Source organism: Engystomops pustulosus, chromosome 5 (assembly GCF_040894005.1).
Source record: "Engystomops pustulosus chromosome 5, aEngPut4.maternal, whole genome shotgun sequence".
Classification (NCBI taxonomy): Eukaryota; Metazoa; Chordata; class Amphibia; order Anura; family Leptodactylidae; genus Engystomops; species Engystomops pustulosus.
In genome coordinates this window covers 104,679,314-104,702,040 of record NC_092415.1, presented here as the reverse complement: position 1 = coordinate 104,702,040, position 22,727 = coordinate 104,679,314, and the positions used below count along the sequence as shown (strand labels likewise).

The window sequence follows — 22,727 nt, the reverse complement described above, 5'->3', positions numbered from 1 at the left end:
GCCTAAATGAATGTATTTTCCAAAAAATTTCAAAAGTTTCTAAGATTCTGTAAATGTTAATTATCAAGCTTTTTGGGTAGTTTTACTTCCTGCCTGGAAAGCAGAACATTTCAAACTTTGAAAATGAAGAATTTTTTCTAACTTTGTCCAAATTTTCACTTCAAAATCACCTGGATTTTTAGAAGTGTTCCGTAGTGTTACAGCGTAAGCATTAATCCATAACATCCGTTTTCATGCCCGTTTTGGATCTTGGTAAGGGCACATGGGAATATGTGTTTACACCGTAAAAACAAATGCCAATGTATGCGACGGATACAATGTATCCGTCAAAAATACTTTGGACATATAACAAAGAATGTAACAGTTTTTGTTAGTTTTTAAATGTATACTGTACGTTGCAGTATATGACTTGCGGATGCAAAAACAGTGATGTGAACTTAGCCAAGGATTTCCCAGGGGTTTTATATTAGGATTATATCAGGACTCTGGGCTGGCCATTTTATTTGTGTTTTCTGGGTGCGTTCAAACGTTCAGGTTTTCAGATGCAGTTTTTGAAGCTGCTCCACCTCCTGTTCCTTTACACTCATCTCATTTTTATTTTGACCTTAACTTTAGGGTGCTCTCACACAGTGTGTTCTTGGACCGTTCGTGGTCCTTTCTTGGCGTGTATTTAAGTGCACTGAAAACGCATGTGTTTTTGCATGTTTACCATGCATTTGGATGGACTTAATCAGTTTTTCTTCATGCATGGAAGATTAAGCAGCTGGGAAAATGTTAATACAGCTGATTACACTTCCAGAAATAAGGAAAAGCCCTCAGGAAATTGTATGTTTTCTTATTTTGATCTCCAGTATATAGTATAGTTGTGGTTCCTTTTTCAAATCCAGCAACCTCTTCTTAAATATTATATGGGCCTTTTACTATCCACTTTTTATTTTACACTTGCAGTGTATAAATTGAATACATGTTTTTCATTTATTCTCTAGGACACAATAACCTGGACGTGGCAAGGACCTGGAGCGTATGTTTTTTGCTTTTTCTAGAATTTTATTATTTAAATTTTTTTTTTAATTAACTAGAAATATATTGAGATATATGAAAAACCATTATTGTATTTTATAATAGATTTGTAATAATGCAAATCAGAGATTGCTGTTTATGAAGAATCTTTAATAATTGCTTTTTTATTTTTTATATATATTTTTTAGGATGGACATATTGTGGCTTACTTTATGTCAATTCCACAATTATGTAGAAATAGAAGTAAGTACAGTTGGTCTGAAATGGCTATAACCAATAGATTCATTTTAGATGCCTTCATTGTTTTGCATGGACAGATACATCTAAGGCTGATGGCACACGTGGCATTTTGAACGCGTTTTTGGTCCGTTTAAAGATAATTGGTCAAACATGTCCAAAACAGATGCATTTTCAAAAGACGCATGCGTTTTTTGACAGACTGCTTAAAAACGGCCCAAAAACGCCTACGTGTGCCATCACCCTTAAGGATTGTTCCATTAATAATCCCTATAAAAGGAATGATCTAAATGTCATTTGTGATTTCCACAAAATCTCGCAGCTCATTGGATGAAGTAAAAAAAAATTTAAAAAACCTTGCCGAAAAACAATAAGTTCAAGCTATAGAAAATCCAAAAAAAGGCAAAGAAGTGGAGGTGCAACATTTCAGCTACATACCATAAGCTTTTCTCAAGCACAGATTTTCCTTATCTGAGAGTGCTGCCTCTTTTGGATTTTCTAATGTCGGGTGAAGAAATGGGGTATTCCCATATGTACATTTCACATTTAATTAACTTGCAATATACTTTAAATTTCTTCAATTGGATGTTGTTAAAAAGATTATTTGCCATTAATGTAGACATCTGGTCCCTTAGAAATAAAGGACTGCTGTCCTTGGATACGACCGACCACCGCTGCTAGAGTAATTTTGCAAAGATACAAATAGTTTTTACATGTGAAATATCCAGTAGTTACTGCATGTCCCAAAGCTGCCCTGTAGTAATGAACACTGAATTCAGGTGGTTGGGCACCTCGATAGTGTATGTGTGGGCATCACTGCCAGAGTGCAGAGATAGTCTTACATAAGGATGACTATCTTGTTTCCATAATTTATGACAAATTATCTTCACACCATTTTTTAAAATGTTAATACCGTGTATACTGGAGTATAAGCAGAGTTTTTCAGGACAAAAGATGTGCTGAAAAACCTCACCTAGGCTTATACTCAAGTCAAGAAAATAAACAAACTGTGTACTCACCTTCCGACACAGAAACTCCCCCCCCTCCCCCCCCCCCCCGGCAAGTCGTCTTCTATACAGCAATGCTCCGGCATCGGCTCTGTGTCCCTGCGCTGTCCGTCGCAGGGATCGTTACGTCAGCCGCTCGCTGACTTTCTACTATTGGCACACACTATGATGTCAGCTGCTGACGTCATGGTGCCTGCGACGGACCGGGACACGGAGCCAATGCTTGGGGACAGGGGCTGCAGGCCATATACTAGGGGGCTATACCCTACAGGGGGCTGTCAGGCTATACCCTACAGGGGGCTGTCAGGCTATACCCTACAGGGGGCTGTCAGGCTATACCCTACAGGGGGCTGTCAGGCTATACCCTACAGGGGGCTGTCAGGCTATTTTTGGGCGTCATTCATTGATTTTAACAGACAACATTACATAATTTTTTTTTTAGATTCTTAGAAATGGTTAATAAAGGTTTGCGTCACATATTTCCTACTGCATGTATTTTTATCACCAATTTTGACAGGTTGGGAGCTTTACAAAACTGGTTAACTAACATAATTTAAATGATCAGACTAGTGACTATTTTACACAAAGTAGTAGTGAGATTAACTTTTGTGTTGTGTTTTTACGTGTATTTGTCTTCCAATTCAATCTTGTAGTTTCTACCTATCTATACTCCATCTGAAGAGGAAAAGAGAAACCCTGCTCTGTATGCAAACAACGTAAGACATGTAATGGCCAAGTATGTACCACAAAATTCCTTTAACCTAATTTTTACATGTTTTATTAAATTGCTGTATGTGTTTTAAGAGATAGTTGACATTACAATGAGTATAAAGAAAACCCCTAGGCATCACAACAACTCTCTTTACAGAATACATGCATATCCATCATGATGAGATGCAGATGGGTACAGTAGATACTGGATCTTTGTCTCCCAAGCTTACAAGAAAAAAAGTTCAAAATATCAGACTTTTCATTCCTTAGGAACACATGTTTAGCTAATTTCCGAATATATCTGTTTATATGATCCTAGCACACACTTTATTTCCTGCTGTACTTGTTTTCATGCCAACACCACAATTCCCATGTAGTTCATCGTGTGAGCAGCCACAGGGCAGAGCTTACCAGCATTTTGCCTCCAAACCAGTCTGTGATATCTGCAGGGATGTGATGTAGAAGCAGAACCTGACTGATACCACTGACCTCCTCCACTACCCAGACATACTCTGCATCATTCTCTGGCTTAAGACTCTATGGATGTGACCAAACAGGACAAGGAGAAGTCAATTTAGTAGAGACATTACTAACATAAATTGCATTTCATGTTATACACATATCTATACTCTAAATCCCTTTAAGAATGCATTCAGGCCACTCCGCACTAATGCAGGGACATGGAGGGACAACATTTTGGACCTTCATTTATTATTTCTGAATTATTTTTAAGTTTTATCTTATGTTATCGCAGAACCTATTATATTCTTGTCTATAAATCTGTATAACAGTCTTCAGGACCCATGCACACAAATGTGTGCCCGCCCAGGACGCTGGAGAGGAGGAGAAGCGAGTGCTGCATGCCCTTCCCCTCTCCATAGAGAATAATGACGCGCGGCCGTTCTTTCGGCCAAAGATTGGGCGCGCTCTATTATTTTTGCAGGCATGGTACAGTGAGCACACGTTGTGCACACCGTACCGAGTCCGGGCGCCATAGACGACGTTCGTGTGCATGGGCCCTAAGAATATTTTCAAATCAGGTCTGCTCATTACTTTATGGAAATATATGGTTTGTTACCAATAAATGTACTCAAAAGTTGCTACATACAACACCACTTTATATATTTTACAGCAACATGTATTCTATAATGTAGTGGGAGGCAATTTTACTTTTAGGTCACATCTTATCTCCACTACTGTACCATAAACTACAGTGGATAAGAATGGAACATTGGCAAGATGCTGTAAAAGTGTGTGCTGTCTTAAAAGCTGTGGGTAAACAAAGTCCAAGTAGGATGTTTGTGTCTTCTGCAGTTTGTTTTATGATATGCTAAAATTTCAGTTCCCTTTTTCTCAGGAGATCCATTAGTGTTAAGGCTGTGTACATATACAAGAAAATTCTAGATAATGAGGGAGGGAAACTAAATTATTAGTAAAAATGTGTTTATAGACCATAATGAAAGCAATGCAATAACATTAAAACTGGTACTGACAATGTGCATACCTTTGAGATCACCCAATATACTGTATTTCTTGTTCTGTGACCAGAGAATAGTAGTTATTGCTGTCCTTCCCTTTGTATTTGTAACTTCTTTGTTCGTAATATGTAATGCACTATTTCTTAAAAAATGCTGGACAACCTGTATGCTGCATTTTTTTCGTCCTGTCAACCTAACTTGCAAGGAGTATATATTTTCACAAATGGAAAACTGATCTTGATTTCATATTATTTCTCTCTTTAAGAGCCCTGGGTGTTTCTGTCACAGACTATACATTTGAAGACTGCCAGCTGGCCTTAGCTGAAGGACAGCTCCGTCTCCCATCAGATACTTCTCTTCTGGAATTTGCAAGGCTTGTTAGAAGTCTGGGGTAGGTTACATCTTTATGTATGCATGTACAATGTACTAGAGACAAAAGTAGCACTACTTGATAAATACATTTTACACTGTACGCACAGTATCCTGACCCATGGTCAGGTGCTCGTGTTTTTGTGGCATGCACATAGCGTTAGCTAGGTATCTGCATCAGCAATTAGGTGCACCTGTAATGCATATTTAAAGTGGATAGGGCCTTACTCGCTTTGTAGGACAACCCCTTTAAGGAGTTAAACATAATAATTACAATAGTTGACTAAAAGGTTAGTCGTTTTTTAACTAATGGTAATTGTTTTTTCCCCCCACAGCTTAAAACCAGAGAAGCTTGAAAAGGAATTGAAACAATTCTCTGTAAATGCTAAAAACAGAAATGGGGAAAGGATAAACTTGAAGGAATTTGCAGAGTATCTATCTGTTCCAGTAACTGAGAAATTAGAAGACCTTTTTGCCTTATTTGATGAGGTTTGGCTTCAACATCAATTGTATGATGTATTTTCATAACTCTTTGTAAAGAGTGATTCAACTGCAATAAAGTAAGAGATGTACAGTGTGATGGCAGGGGTCTGACTGCTGGGACCCCTCTGGTCAGGAGAATGGGGCTATTGAGTGATCTTTATAGAAAAGCGCATTCAGCACACACAATTTAAGTAATTTGCTGTAAAATTTTATTATCTTCTACTTTTAGCATGGTAAATCAGGTTGTCTACAGGGTCATTTACTCTTATAGTGACTTGTCTGTGTAGCAAGAAATGGATGGTCACGCAAAGTGTATTTGCTTTAAAATTCATTGCAATTGGATAAAGCACTAAAAGGAGTTGGATTTGCTATTCATACATCGGAGAACACTAGAGGAATCTCCACAGGAACATGATACGTGCAAGGAAAAGCTGAAGAAAATAGCAGAAACATGACATTAATTCAGTTAGAGGAGGGTATGATGGTATCATTGTCTTTGGGGAGGGGGAATATGAAGGCGATATCCATTGTAGCCAATCAAATTCCAGTTCTTTAGTTGGAACTTCAAATAGTTCTATAAAATATACATAAGTAGCTTTATACATATCTTGTAGTGACAGAAAATGATTGACAGGACTGTAAAGGGTAAATGATTAATGCATATGAAGAGAACCAGTCACCATGAGCTGAGCAGAATAATGGATATATATTTGTTGGAAATCATTAATAGTAACTTATTGATGAACATACCTACTCCTCCTATAGTTAACAGATGGCTGACACCTACTGATGATTGATCTTTTAGTTACTCTTCCTATATAAAATTATGTTTCTTAATTAGACTGCATGTTAATGGTAACCAGGCCTCTTACATTAAAACAAAAAAAAACAAAAAAACTTAATCCTTGCATGTTATTTTAGAATGAAGAGGGTGTCATTGACCTACGGGAGTATGTGATTGCTCTGTCTGTCGTATGTAGACCTTCGAAGACACTGGAAACCATTCAGTTGGCTTTCGAGGCAAGTATGCTTTTACTGGTGAACTCTCTTTGGTGCATTGAACTTTATGCTATAATTATCTCTTAATGCTTTTATCATTTTCCTAACATTGGCAACATGAGGATTTATGGCTAGGTGCCACATTCCATTACTGGCCTAGGGTTGTCACTTTCACATGGCCCTAATCTAGTTCAGCTTTACAAGGTTATGGGGATTGAAGAATTATCTTTAATATAATGAATCTCTTAAAATATCCTTTAATCCCTTGAAGGGACACTGTAACTGGCTGATACCCTACTAAACTACCAGAACTCTCAGGGTCATTAAAAAATTTTCAAGCATTCCTTTTTTATGTTAAATCTCTCTGGTTTACCTATCAAAAATTAACTTTAAAAAGCATATGCAAATGAGAAATGAGAAAATAGCTGAAGAGAGCCTGAGATGAGTCAAGTTTAGAAGCTGAAGCAGGATGCTCAGATGCTCATATCCAGCCCTCTGTAGTACCAAGAAACATTTGCTCGTTTATATATGACTTTTGAGGTGAATTTTTTTTTCTGTGTAACAGAATGCAGTTGCCACATTTTTGATAGGTTTGCCATTTTTGGATAAGGGGGATATATAATATGTTTTATACATGTTTATTTGTGCGACCTAGGAAGCAATTTTATTTTAAGTAATAAAATCCCTGTCTGATACAACTGAGGCTGTGATGCTGCGGTTTAACCGCGGTACCTAACAGGTCAATTGCCCCAGTCGATGGCAGAACCAATTGCGGTATTTTACAGCTGATGTCTGCTGTATTATACAGTAGACACCTTCCATGCATGAAAGGGGCCCAGCTTATGAGCCTTTTTAATACTTTATTAACCACACCATGGAGTCCAGTTATGCCATATGTCGTATAGTAAATGCTGGTTAATGTTTATTATTTTGTTTTCATTTTTAAACATTTATCCCCAGTGGTATGTTATAGTGTATTGCGGTTTGGTACTGGTTATATAGAGAAAGCCTATAGGGTTGAGTTCTCTTCAAACTGTGCAGGTGTCAGCTGTATTACACAGCTGACACCTGCATTTAACTATTCTGATTTAGTGCTAGCCTCTAAAAGTTTCTGACGCTTGTAAGGCAGTTTTGTCCCTTAAGAAAAGCCCCATGCTTTTCTAAAAAATCCGCACAGGACTTTTGTCCTCTCTGCCTATGTTGGTGAAGCGAGCTGCAGCCTATTCATGTCTCTTCACTGCTGCAGCTCCAGCTCCCAGCCCAATACGAGGTCATGTGACTGGAGCTCAGTTACTCACTACAGGCAGCAGTCACATGACTACCTAAAGCAGTGGAGACGGGCTAGAATCAGATCGCTTTACCGGTTTTTAAACTGGGCTCCCTTATCCATACTACTCCCCCCGATAATAGTGGAGAGGGCTTGTGCATCGGCACCCAGCAATATTTATCAGCCAAAGTCGAGGGAGAAAGCTTCCTGGTTTTTGCTGTAATGCTATTTCCTGTGTTGCTTTGGCAGCTCCACTCCAGCTCTCGTACCCTCGGTGCCGCACATACATTATTATTTATAGTCCGAGGCATGTCATTTATTTGGTGTGGATCCTGGGGTGATTTGTGCTTTTTTTAAGGAGTTTTGGCCCAGTGCTCAAGATTTCCAGGGTAACAAGGAGCTACACCATCATTACTGCAATATGTATCATGTAATGATTGTTGAGTGCTGTGGTTGAAACCTGCCAGTGGACTCCTTGAAATGCCAATTGGCATTTCAATTGACGTCATAGAGAGTGTTAATTGGTCGTCATGACAGCCATGAAACCAGAGGCAAACAGATCAGCATTACGTGCACAATGTATTGCAATACAGTAGTATTACAGTATATTGTGTGGGCGATCGCACCTCCTAGGGTTAAAGTACTAAAGGGATCCTTAAATGAAAGTAAAAAAAATAAATAATATATAAACATTTGGATAAACAGTGATCAAAAAGTCATATAGGTCCCAAACTGATATATACTAATATCTTATACAGCCCATACACATATATAAGTATAACAAGTTATGGGCATCGGAATATGGCATCGATGTTGTTGAATTGTTTGCATATTGTCAATGATAGCAGCTCTCAGCGGGTTACTTTATGTCCCTGGATTCCACACCATCAATTACTTGGATGTGGGAATTCTTACATGGGCAGTGCTTGACTTTGTGCTGAGTTCGGATCTACCTAATTAAGGTAGATCCAGTGGCAGGTTCCTCTAATGTATAATAGTATAGAGCTAATTCTTTCGTGGCCCAGAACTCAATTTTAATTCCCCCAATTTGCAGATTTCCTAAAGAGGCTAGCCGGAGCAGAGGCTACACAGCGCAGCTACCCCACTCCCCCAGTAGCCTCTTGCGTTTCGCCTACCAATGCATCTTCAGTGTGCAACTATGAGAAGCTGCGCACACTCCTCTGCGAAGCTGGGCTCTGCACATGCGTAGAGCTCAGGCTACCAGCTGCACAGTCTCTGCTCTGAAGCATGCGTGCAACCCTGCTTCACAGACAAGCGTGTGCAGCTCCTCGTAGCTGTACGCTGAAGATGCATTGTTAGGCTGCTGGGGCCTGGAGTAGCCGTACCGTGTAGCCTCAGCTCCGGCTACTTCCTGCCCCAGCCTCTTTAGGAAATTTGCATATTGTGAGGAATTAAAATTTATAAAAGTTCTGGGCCATAAAAGAATTAGCCCTAAAAAGGGCTATACTACTATACATTAGAGGAACCTGCCACCGGATCTACCTTAATATGTAGATCTGTGGTGGTAGGTTTCCTTAAAGATCTTGCTGCAAAGTTGAGTTATTGGATGAATCCACCATACAGAGCCATAAAAGAAACCTGATCTGGAAGGTGTTAAGATGCTTTACAACATACTTGTAGTGGTTTATTATTTCGTTTTCAACTTTCCTTTAATGCCAAGCTTTACGTTCTCTTACTAATGAAGCACTGAATGATCTATAGCTTCATTTTTTCACAGTGTTTAGTGATATAATTTTTTTTCCTCTTTCCCCCAGATGTATCAGTCAGAAAATTATAAAACTATAGTAGAGGGGGAGCTGGCAGTCATTTTGAAGACTGCATTGGGAGTGTCGGAACTGAATGTAACAGATCTTTTTAGAGCAATAGATGAAGAGGAGAAGGGTAAAATCACATTTGGTAAGCCATTGATTCCTATAAGTGTATTCTGTACAAATGTGGGTGAAGTCTTTTGTAAAAAAAATAAATAAATAAAAAAAATAATAAAAGGTAACCGTAAGGCAGTCTTATCAGACTGTGTGACCAAGCAAAGGCCTGTATAGCTGTGTAACCATACCTTTGTGTATGTTGTTAATTGCAGAATGACTGTGAAAAATGTATTTATATTCTAGGATTGTGACTGGGAGTACTGTTGGGAGTGTCCTAACATTTCTGTGCTGTGAGATATCATCTGAATTGTGCCGCACTACAACCACTCCCATTGGCTCAAGTTGATGCTTTAGTAATCAACAAAGAGCCTACTACAGCTCTTATTCAGAGCGAGGTGGGAGGGTCTGTGGAGTAGGTGAAATGCTAAGAGAAGAGCTGTTAGTGGACACAGCCCTAGTGCTTCAAAACATGAGTTATTCCTGTCCTGCTACTATCAACATATACAAAACTATAATTACACAGAAGTAAAAGATTGGAAATCTAATTCTGAAAGAATCTTATTAAGAAGAACAAGATTAAAAAATAAAAATTGTATGATCTAATCTGTCAGATGCAGTGTTATCATTTTCACTTTGAGGGGGGATCCAAATCCCTATAGCTAACAAAGTTTCCATCTTACCTGGCCTGACAATAGTAATTTTTGTCCAATGTACATAGGCATCCATGGTGATTTAGATCCACATTATATAGTATCTGAGCATGTTAATTTATTGTTAAGGTATTGTCTTTTCGGAAACTACTTCTTTAGCAGCAGTGAAGTGGGCGGCGACTAACTTATTCCTCTTTTTCCCTGAATAAGCTGAGCTCTCTTCACTTGATATATTGTCTTCTTTTATCAAGTAACTCCTGTGAGAAGTAACTGAACTAATGTAGGAATCTTGCTGGATTTGCTACAATTCAATTCACTGAGCACCCCATAGTGTGTACATGCAGGACTATAAAGTGAATAGCTTGGCAGATTTCATCACATGGAGGAACTTGCAGCATTTACTGAGCAGTAGAATCCAAGAGTGAAACGTGAAGTGTATAGTCTGTGCTGTGGGTTAACAGCTTCCCTGTTTTAAAGATGGTGTGAGAAGGATTGCTACATAGGAGCATAAGGCACAGCTTTAGGTGCAGAAAGAAACCGAGAACATTTTGTAAAGTCAGACTGGGATAGATGACATTATAGGGAACAGGGCAGATCTTGTACCTCACTATTCCGTGTTAGAGACTTCTGCATCAACTGATCTGCAAAGACACAACTCTCCTGCTATCTACACAGAAAAGACCTCACATGATCTTCTCTTCCATCCAAAGTGAACAGGGAGCAGCAGATCTCACCTCTGTCTGTTTCTTGTTTAAACAAATGAGATTTTTACACAGAGAATTGGTACAGCCAGAGGAGACTGCTATTCTCTCACTTTAGCTGTCCCTGCAGAATCTAAAAAAAATGCTCAACATTGGTAATGAACGTAATAGACAACGTTATCCTACTTCCCAAGAGCTATTGATTTGTGAAAAAAATATCGGAGCTGCCCTTTAAGTAACCTGTTTATATTAATGCTTTTATCTTGCTAAATATTTTATAATTTTAATATTCCTCATGTTCTTTTCTCCACAGTGGACTTTGACAGGTTTGCTACTTTGAATCCACATTTTGCTGAAATGTTTCTTTATCCAAATATGGTGGACTCTGAAACATGTGTAAACAGCTCTTCTGTTACTGCACCAAATGGTTTCTGTACTGATTTCACTCCCGAAGACATGGAGGAATACCATAATGAGCAAAAGAAACTGAACTAAAGCTGGAACTACACCTCCCTCTCCTGGTGAGGGGCATATATGTATTGTACCTCTCAACATAGTTAATATCACCATATTTTTGTTTGTATCTTTGTGACAACTCCCATGTGTTTTGCTTTCTTAGTTTATGTTCTTTTGCACAATCAAAACATTTGAAAAGATGAGATGGGGCCATGTGTCTTAACTGGGACTGGAGAAATGGTGCTTTTGCACATAGTGACCAAATACTGGACTTCATTGTTCTGGTTTTCATACCTGGCCCACAATGCATGCTGAGATATAGTAAACAGATACCAAAAAGGCTTGCAAAAAGTGCCTTTCGTACTTCAGAATACAAGAAGTATGTTTCAAAGGTGCAATGGTCCCTCCTACAACAGATTTTTTTTTTCTATTATCGGAACTGTGCATTGGATTGTTTTTACCCTTACAAAGTGCTCTATGATGGGATTTTCCATCCCTCTTCCCCTTTTTGTTAAAATAATGCTTTATAGTGACGATTAATCATAATGATTAGAGTTTGGACCATTGTCAGACAACTGAAAAGGGAATCGACAGCAGTTTTGCCTTACAAAACTGCAGACTGTGTCCGGTAGCCGTTCTAGAGATCAGGACTATAAAAACTTGATGTATTGATGTGTTGGATCCTAAAGCACACCACTCCCCCTGCTCTGAGTCACTTCCATAGAAGGCTTCTTTTTAAATACGACAGCAGTTACTCGGGGGGAGGGGTTGGGCTGGGGTGTGAGCTGTGCTTTGTTCATTTAAAATATCCCACACATAATTGCACCAGAGTACTCCAAGTCTTGCTCTTATTGTGGAATGTAAATGTATTTTCCACAGTCCTCCTTCTCCTAACACAAACACATGTATAATATAACAGCTGTCCAGGTGTATAATACTGTGGGGGCATTAAGACTAGTGTTTCTAATGTCCGTTTTAAGATCCCCCCCAGCTGGTTTTCCACCACCCATATCCACTAAGAGGCTGAGGCCTCTTTGTAAATACGGGTGCTAACCCCCGCCACTTTGGATCAGTAGACCCTTTTTTTTTTTTTTTTTTTTGCTATAGTTTTGGCCATTTTTTTATGAGGAAACTAGTAAATCCATTGGCCGCTCACTGCCCTCTGCCTGCCCTGCTCCCTGACTCGCCCAAGGGTGAGAGGGGGATATTCATGTGCCTCCATCAGCTTTCTTGCGGCGTAGAAGGCATAATAAATCTCCCCCACTGTCTGCAGCTTTGTATGGCTAAACTGTTGACATATTCCCTTTTAAAGGAATTGCCCTTCACTTACCTTGAATTATTTTGGCTGTGTTCAGAGTCCTCTCATCTCTGTAAACCTAGCACTGCATGGAAGTCTAAAGGATGTCAGTAATTGCAGCTTTGTAAGGTTTTTTGGTATTTGTTGCACTGTACAGCATCTGTTTAGAAATTCTCACACTGGGTTCCTGGCAATAAATTTCCTGTTTGAATGTTGGGGTGCAGGGGAGAGTTAAACTTCTTCCTTAAGTAAACACCCAAGATATAATGTGTCTTCTATATGCTGTATAGAATGTGCATGAACAGCAGAATCTATTCCCCGTGACGTCTTATGCGTTCTGTTAAATTCCTTAGGTCAATCTTCATATTGTGTTAACCTCTTTTATTACTGAACAAACTTTATTTAAAATTCTATAGATAGTTAATTTTCTCTGCATTGCACATTAATCTAGTATTATAAACAGTTGTCATTTTCAGGTCATTTTCTTGTTATCAAGTATTAATGATTTACAGGTCTCCCAGTAAAATTAGGTCATTTTATATACATTTGTCAATGAGAAAGGGAATATGGTACCTGTTGACTGCATGATGTTAGGTGAGGATGTTACAGGATAGACAATGGTCTAACAAATAAGGAACCTTTTATACAGGTTGAAAATTAAGCCAATGAGCGGGAACGATTTTCCTTATTGCCTATTCACAGGGCTAAATTTACTTTCACTTATCATCATTTTTGTGTATGGATGAACAAACCCTCCATCCCCATACAGTTTGCTTTTGTCAGCTTCACATTACTCTGATTATAGGCAATACATAACAGATACCATCCTCCAGCTAAGCAGTTTGTCTATAATCAGAGTAATGTGATACTGACAAAAGGAAACTATGAGATTGAAGGGTTTGTTCATCCCGATTCTCGCACCTTTTACACAGGTTAATAAACGGCGTTGTCTTTTGGCTCAGATTTTCTAATCTGAAAAATCTGTGGCAAAATGACACTGCCAATGAAAGTGTAGAACCTTATGTGGTTGGTGTATGATTGAGTCATGCATTGGCCCTCCAGGTCATGTGGTGTTGCAGAGATGTCTCTGAAGTCATTTTTCAGCGAGTCTATCAGCAGTTCTGAGGGGTCGCTGCAGAGGGGACAGGGAAATTACTTGAAGGGAACCTTTGGTGTTGAACATGATGTCTGATCTGAGTACAGCATGTTATACAGCAAGAGGAATTAAGAAGAATGATATAATTTTGTGGGAATAGATTTAACAGGGATGTATTTTGTGGTGATGCAGTGGATGATGGCACATCAGGTGTCTCTGCCCCATACAAAGAAACTACCTTAAGAGGTGCATTTTAATTAGGGACGGCTGATGCAGATTTAGGACCCATTCTCAGATTCAGTACATTCAGTCTATTTTTTGTGATTCCAGTGGATAGCCCTATTCAGTGATTCTCAAACTTTCTCTGTATGAGTTCATAAGTCAAAGAGTTTGATCACCCACTGGCCTTCTAAACTCAGATCTGATATAATAAAATACAAGTTAGAAATAATTTCCCACAAACTCCTTCTACTTTATGTCCACCGGATCACAAATTGCCCTAAATGTTTGATGGGACAGAGTATCTCTAGTTAAGTTTATAGTGGGTGCAGAAATATGAGCTTCAGGATGCCATGGCTGCGTTTGTAAGACCCCTTTAGACGGTCTCTTCATGTGCAGTGCTCCGGAGTCTCTGTATGGAAGGCTGCAGAACTTCTGGTAGTAGTCATCACCCAGAGAAGAGGGAGCACTCTTTGGCAGCCTCTGCCAATCTAGTGTATGGTACACCAATGGCAATGACGGCTTGTGGCATACTAAAGCTTCTGTTACTGGTCCACGCAGGTAGTATGAACATCACCGCATGCATTTTTTCGTTACTGTTCAGGGTAACTACCTACCTTTTATCAACAGTTTTGAGGGATAAAAAATTCCTGACTCCCTGTGAAAACATCATCCCCTGGCTGCCGCTCTAACTTTGTTTTACCAATATATGGTCATTTTTAAGTTTTTGCATAGAAAGCCTCTTTATTGAACTACATTATGTGCTGTCCCCCAGTATTCTAAACAGACCACTCTCACAGAAGAAATCTGATCTCCCCAGGGTCGCCCTTATAGAGGTAATCTGTTGTAAAACACAGTACTAGATGTATGCAGCTGTAGAAAGCCCCAGGGAACTATAACTTCCCTAAGGCTTTCCTTCTTCCTTTTGGCTTCTCTTCTGCTGGCAGAAGGAACTATTTACATGATAACAATACATAAGAGAATTGCTTAGAATACAGTTACCCGTTAGTAGTCATAAAATATTAATGTATGTCTTACAAACAACACCTTTAAGTGTCTGGTCGTTGGGTGACCCACTTACTTTTACAAGATTTGAGGTCCTGGCCACCATTTGAATTGCTTTGTGCATGTACAGTATGCTAATGTCCCATTCACTTCTGTGGCATTGCCAAAGAAAGTCGAGCACTTTACTCTCCTTTTCCACAAAGCAGCAGGTGAAATGAGAAATCGCGCTTCATGCAGGTACATGATACCACCATTCCTAGTATTGGTTGGGACCCCAGCAGTAGGAATAGTCAAGAGGCCTTATCTGCTGTGAGGTGTTTCCTAAAAAAAACAGCTTGACTTTAAAAACCTTACCCATACATGGACATAGGTGCAGCTTTATCATCTGTTGCACATTGCAATTTTCCTTTTTAAGATTCTTCAATTATACATGTTTGCAGCTAACTTTAATGATTTTCTTCAAAATAGGTGTCCAGTGAAATGCCGTTAATCCTGCATCAAATAATCCTGAAATTGTGTAATATCACGGGTCTGAGCAGCTCAATCAATAAGTAAATTCTTTTGATTAACAATTGGTAGGAAATTAGTGTATAGATAGAATGGCCTTATTTCCTCAAGCAATTTTTATAATCATTTAATGATTAATTTTGTAGAATACCCCATAATCCAATAGACGTCCTATTGATGCTGGTTTAAAGGAATTTTACTGTATGTTTTGGGGAAATGTAAAGATTACTTTTCTGTTTTCCTCTGTTGGGACACTTTATCATTTAATTGAAATTGATCAATTGTGATTTTCTCTCTTGGTGTGCTGATTCTTTCTCCTTGCTGAATGCCATAGTTCAGGAATATTTTACATTAAGATGTCAATGTAGAAATGTTTGAACTAATTCTCAGGTTGATCTTCTGTGGGTGCAACATGAAAGGTGCCTGCAAGTGACATTAAAGGGGCCTTCAAGAGCTGCACTTTGATGGTTCTCCTCAATTCCATTTATCCTTTAAATACTTAAACCTTCAGTTTTGAGCTTGAGCACATTGCATCTGACACTTGGCGCTTGATGCTAACTAAGGTCTTCTCCAAAAAAGCAGCTACTGTGAATTAAATGAGGGATGATGGCGCTTTTGGCTACTGTGCCACTAAATGTGGATTTAGGAAGTCATAAACTCACGTGCATTCATGCCAGGGGAAACGCCTGCTTGTCTTTATTACTATTCTTATTACTTGTACATCAATGACTTTACTTTTCTTCAATAATTGTGATTTGCCTCTGTGTGACGGGTCCATTGATGCCCTGTGACCTCGATTAATCAAACCTTTTGGGTATGCAATATGAAGCTGTTAAACATGTGTTCTGAGTGAGGGACTGAGGACCTTGATGAGTGGCAACCTATAAAAATACATAAAAATAACATATGAAGGGAAGACGTTCCACTATGTTTCTGATCACACTTTCAATACGTGTGTTACTTTACACTGCCGATGTTTGTATCTGTCAAATTGACATACTGATTGTTGTGTGTATGTTATCTTGTAACATAAATTTATGCACAACTGAATAGTTTCTGTTACATTGTATTAGAACACTTAAAATTTTTAGTAAAATCTCTTGCTGTGTCTTAGAATTGAGGATTTTTGAAAATATGCTAGTGTTTAATTCTAAACTGTACTGATTTCTATGGAAGAATAAAAGTGAGATTTCCAGTACTTTTTGTTTCACGTTATTCATGTGTTTTATTTTTTTGCTTTATTATTTATGTTTACTACTATGACTGCATTCCAAACACGTAATTGACATATGTTATGCAGAGCTCAGAATGGATTTGCATTTGCCGAATTCGTTTCTTTTAATTCTGCAGAGATAAGTATGATCCTTCCTTCCTGTGGTTCATCCTAATCCAGTAACAACATTTTGATGTAATCTAAGTACATAATCTAAGTAGCTAGTTCTGCTTTTCACTATATTTAGGACCTGTAGTATCTTGATGAGTGAATTGGTTAATAAGTTTTACTTCTTATAGTCTCTTATTAGACACCATTGTAAACAGAGATCGCATTAACACCTCACCAAGCGTCATAGACGCATGATGAGGCGCCATTACTCCCCAGAATAATTGGCAAGCGTTAAAGTATGCTTGGCAATTATCCCCTGTAGTGTGTGGGCTGAGCGGTCCGGCGCGCACAGCAATCGTGCACAGGACACAACATTAGAATGCCAGCGCACCTGCCGGCACTGCTCAGCACACACCACATCGTTGGTAGCGTCTAGAATGGAACTGCTCTGGATGTCACTAGAGGGGGCAGAGCCTCCGGGAAATGGGTGTGGTTTTGTACACAGTCTCCTCACAGTGCAGGCAGTGGAGCTGTAATGGCTGCCTGCAAGTAGAACTTGCAGAGGTACTGTGTGCATACATGTGTATGGAGGTGAGGGGGCTGGAGAGGAGTGGACATGATGGTTGTAGTAAGGTCAGGGGAGACATGTATGTTACATGGGACTGTATGTCTTGCAGGTGCTGAGGTATGTGTTACATGGGACTGCATGTCTGCCGAGTGCTAAGGTGGCATGAGGTGTATGTTACATGGGACTGCATGTCTGCCGAGTGCTGAGGTGGCATGAGGTGTATGTTACATGGGGCTGCATGTATGGCAGGTGCTGAGGTGGCATTAGGTGTATGTTACATGGGTCTGCATGTCTGGCGAGTACTGAGGTGGCATGAGGTGCATGTTACATGGGTCTGCATGCCTGGCGGGTGCTGAGGTTCCATGAGGTGTATGTTACATTGGACTGCCTGTCTGGTGATTGCTGAGGTGGCATGAGGTGTATGTTACATGGGGCTGCATGTATGGCAGGTGCTGAGGTGTATGTTACATGGGACTGCAAATTTAATTAATTAAAAAAAAAAAAAGTAAAATGCCCCCCCCCCCAACACAAGATAAACCAAATAAAATAAGCTAAAATTTATCTTAAAAAAAGCTTTTTACAAAGCAACCATCATGGATTTGCAGTGTCAGCTGCAGTCTGGTCACGGGGGCTCGGCGCCGGCTGCCGCAGTCTGGTCACATGAGGGAGGGGGAGAGGCAGTGCGCGTTAACCACAGTCTGACCGCTAGGGCTCGGCGCTGTCTGCGGCAGTCTAGGCACGGGAAGGGGGGAAACGGTGGGCATTAGCCGCAGTCTGGACATTTGGTGTCAGCGGCGTTAGCCACAGTCTGGTGGTGGGACGTTTCGGCGGCAGCAGTGTGGTTGGGGGGTTGGTGGTGTCAGCTCCAGTCTGGGCAATGCATGATGTAAGATCACTATAACTGCCTCAATTTGCTATTTAAACACAGAAGATACTGACACGTTATTTTCTTATATAAATAGCATCTTATCAACATTTATATACAGCTATGAGTTATATACTTGTATTACTGAAAATTGCATACTACTCCTTGGCTAAAAATACTCAAAAATAGTATGAGGAGTATTATTACCCTTCTAGAAAAATGTTAGTGCGACCTCTGGTTGTAAATACAAATTCTGGACTGCACTAAATCTGTTGGATAACCCCCTAATTGGCAAGTGTGCTATGGTTGTACAGTGTGTCACTCGGTATATAGAAAATAGCACTAATTAAAGAGCATACTATGCACTACTTATTTCAGTTTACTTAACTTGTATTTATTACATAAAATATGTTAAAATGTATTACAGGCAGTCCCCGGGTTACATACAAGATAGGGACTGTAGGTTTGTTCTTAAGTTGAATTTGTATGTAAGTCGAAACTGTATATTTTATCATTGTAGTTCCCGACAATTTTTTTTTTTGCCCCAGTGACAATTGGAGTTTCAAATTTTTTTGCTGTAATAGGACCAAGAATTATCAATAAAGCTTCATTGCAGACAATTTTAAGCTGATTATTGCAATCTGGGACTATTTTAAAGCATCCAGAGAGCTTCACCAGAGGTCACAGTGGGCAGAGGGGTCTGTCTGTAACTATGGGTTGTCTGTAAGTCGGGTGTCCTTAAGTAGGGGACCGCCTGTATATATTTAATATGAAAACACCCTTTTGGAAACATTCTTGGTTACAATTTATACCACTGTTACCATATACAGTATAGTGTTGTAACGTGACTTTCATAAATTGGTAGTAACAATATAAGACACTATAAAATACTGTGCATGCACAATAAAACCTTGAAATAAAACATCAATAACTGGAGGAACCAAACCAGGATATGGATACCCTGAATAGCACAGTCTTTTTAAACACCATTTTATCGTTACACTTCATAATTTCTTGTTTGGAATGTTGTTTTATATTGAAACCAACATTGTGTAGGGCACATTATAAGCGTTCCAGGCATACTTTTTGGAACTATTTTTAGAACACATTGTATAAGCTGCTCAAAAAAATAAAGGGAACACTTAAACGCAATAACAATATAACGCCAACTAAATCAGCGGATCCTCAGACCGCTTATTGCGGGTCCAGTTGGCCCGGGTTAGCACTCTGCTTTGGGAGGGAAGTATTATATTAGTTCTATTTTTGTACATAGGGGGCTGTATTATAGTATTTTCTTGTACATAGGAAACATTTATCATTCTAATTATATTCATGTACACAGGGAGCAGTATCCTAGTAGTTATATTTTTGTACATAGGAGGCAGTACTGTCCCCTTTGCCCAAGTGTACAAACCTCCTGGCAGAGGGTCAACCGGATCACTGTAGACAACCTCACCTCAGCAGCACCACTGAACACAAGTTGGGTAATATTATAAATATGATCTCTGCAGCAGGGGTCAAAATGATACTTTACGTGGCTAGACACAGTTGTGAAAGCCTCATACACAAAACCTTCTCAGATAGGTAAAATAATCTGTTTATGACTTTAACCAGTTCGCGACCGCCCGCCGTGTATTCACGGCGGCGGTCGGGTCGCGCTGCATGGAGAGGGCTCACGGGCTAAGCCCTCTCCATAGCCGGTAAGTCTTTGCTGCATATTGCAGCAAAGGCTTACCGGTAACACCCGCGATCGGTGCTTATCACTGCGATTGCAGCCTCAAAAAGGTAGCGGCTATCTTACCTGGGATCGCCCCTCCCCGTGAGGTCATCGATCCGTCTCCATGGTAGCCTCGGGTCTTCCAAAGACCCGAGGCTATTTCGTTTTAACTCCTTCATTACAATGTGTTGACAGCACATTGTAATGAGTGAGGAGGAAAATCCTCATATACTGCCATACTGTAGTATGGCAGTATATGATAGGATCGATCAGGCAATCTAGGGTTAAAGTACCCTAGGGAGTCTGAAAAATAGTAAAAATAAAAAAAAAGTTTAAAAAAAATTATAATAAAAAACTAAAATTCAAATCACCCCCCTTTCCCTAGAACTGACATAAATATAAATAAACAGTAAAAATCATAAACACATTAGGTATCGACGCGTCCGAAAATGCCCGATATATCTAAAAGTTTTTCAATGCGTTTAACCCGTAACGGAAAATAGCGCCCAAAGTCGAAAATGGCACTTTTTTTGCCATTTTGAAAAATATAAAAAATCTATAAAAAGTGATCAAAAGGTTGTACAGTCCTAAAAATGATATCATTGAAAGTATCATCAAATTTAGCAAAAAATGACACCACCCACAGCTCCGTACACCAAAGTTTAAAAAAGTTATTAGCGCCAGAAGATGGCAAAATCAAAAAAAGAATTTTTGTACAGGAGGTTTTAATTTTTGTAAATGTATGAAAACATTATAAAACCTATACAAAGTTGGTATCCCCTTAATCGTACCGACCCAAAGAATAAAGTAGACATGTCATTTGGGATGCTCAGTGAAAGACGTAATATCCAAGCCCACAAGAAAATGGTGCAAATGCGTTTTTTCACCATTTTTACTGCATATGGAATTTTTTTCCCGCTTCCGAGTACATGGCATGAAAAATGTAATACCATCACTATGCAGTGCAATTTGTTACGCAGAAAACAATCCACCACACAGCTCTTTACGTGTAAAAATAAAAAAGTTATAGATTTTTGAAGATGGGGAGTGAAAAATGGACATGAAAAAACAGGAAAGGGCCCGGTCCTTAACCGGTTAAGTTAACAGTCTAGTACCAGGAAAGACTCCTATCCAACTAGACACAACATTCTTCTAAATAGATGTTACAATGGATCCACATGCCACAACGTCCACCTGAAAAAGTGAATGATTCGCCAGGTTAGCTACACAGATGTACAATGTAGAGGTATGTGATGCTTTATTGGATTTTTAAATACTGTTTATTGCAATTATGATTATGTTGGCCCTTTCCCCCTTCACTCATTGTTTTACCACTGGACACTATTTCTCCAATAAACTACTTCAACACAGTCATTTCAATATGTGAACCTTATACACAGGACATAAGGTCATATGGCTTAGTAAAGTTAAACCCAGACATGCCTTTACTCAGTCTTTAACCAACTAGATGTGTTGTGTGGGGTAGGGGGGTCTCCTGTATTATAGTCATCTCTTTGGGGGAGGAGAAGCTCCAGTAAAATAAGTAACCTACTCGGGGGCTCCAGGATTATTTTCTGCTGTTGTATCTCCAGTATTATAAGTGCCATTTCTATGGGAAGGGTCTCCATTTTTATTATCTGCTTTGGACAATTTCCATCATCATTATTATTTTTGTATGGTTTGAGCACTGTACAGTCATGACCAAAAGTTTTGAGAATGATACAAGTGCATCAGGTTTTATAATGGCAATTTGCAATTGATTGCTGTTAAGCTGATCATTCTTTATAACATTCTGGAGTAAATGCAAAGTCAATATTTGCCTAGAAAATGAACTTTTTGCAAAAGGTACAGGGAGTGGACTGCTGAGGACTGGGGTAAAGTCATTTTCTCTAATGAATCCCCTTTCCGATTGTTTGCAACATCTAGAAAACAGCTTGTTCGGAGAAGACAAGGTGAGCGATACCACCACTCTTGTATCATGCCAACTGTAAAGCATCCTGTAACCATTCACGTGTGGGGTTGCTTCTCAGCCAAGGGAATCGGCTTTCTCACAGTCTTGCCTAAAAACACATCCATGAATAAAGAATGGTCCCAGAATGTCCTCCAAGAGCAACTTCTCCCAACCGTCCAAGAGCAGTTTGGTGATCAACAATGCCTTTTCCAGCATGATGGAGCACCTTGCCATAAAGCAAAGGTGATAACTAAATGGCTCAGGGAACAAAACATAGAGATTTTGGATCCATGGCCTGGAAACTCCCCAGATCTTAATCCCATTGAGAACTTGTGGTCAATCATCAAGAGACGGGTGGACAAACCAAAACCAAAAAATTGTGACAAAATGCAAGCATTGATTGTGTAAGAATGGACTGCTATCAGTCAGGATTTGGTCCAGAAGTTGATTGAGAGCTGCCAGGGAGAATTGCAGAGGTCCTGAAGAAGGGTCAACTCTGCAAATATTGACTTGCTGCATTAAGTCCTTCTAACTGTCAATAAAAGCTTTTGTTACTCATAATATGATTGCACTTGTATTTCTGTATGTGATAAAAAAACATCTGACAAACACACATAGAAACCAGAGGGCAACAGATCATGTGAAAATATAATATTTGTGTCATTCTCAAAACTTTTGGCCATGACTGTATTTGTAGTTTGCACTGGGGTCTGTAGTAGTTATTGCACAAATATACAGAGGTGTAACTAGAAGAGGTAGGGCTCCATAGCAGACTTCTTAATTGGGTCCCCCTACCCCTGATAAAATATACATATTTGCATACTCACACGTTTATACACTCTTCTACACATTTATCTACTTGTGTGCACACATTGATATATACATTTATACTCTCTTTGTCCCAGTAGTTGCTG

The 22,727-nt window shown here is 39.3% G+C and overlaps 1 protein-coding gene across 1 annotated transcript in view; it reads left to right on the top strand.

Moving 5' to 3' along the window:
- Positions 1-16,586, top strand: part of LPCAT1 (lysophosphatidylcholine acyltransferase 1) — a 93,749-nt gene extending 77,163 nt beyond the window's left edge. The window contains exons 7-14 of the mRNA XM_072152797.1: positions 987-1,021; positions 1,209-1,263; positions 2,918-3,000; positions 4,719-4,844; positions 5,158-5,311; positions 6,227-6,325; positions 9,347-9,488; positions 11,122-16,586. Coding sequence (XP_072008898.1) covers positions 987-1,021; positions 1,209-1,263; positions 2,918-3,000; positions 4,719-4,844; positions 5,158-5,311; positions 6,227-6,325; positions 9,347-9,488; positions 11,122-11,303 — 876 coding nt within the window. The 3' untranslated portion in view covers positions 11,304-16,586. The remainder of the gene's footprint in view (positions 1-986; positions 1,022-1,208; positions 1,264-2,917; positions 3,001-4,718; positions 4,845-5,157; positions 5,312-6,226; positions 6,326-9,346; positions 9,489-11,121) is intronic.
- The last annotated feature ends 6,141 nt before the right edge of the window (positions 16,587-22,727 follow it).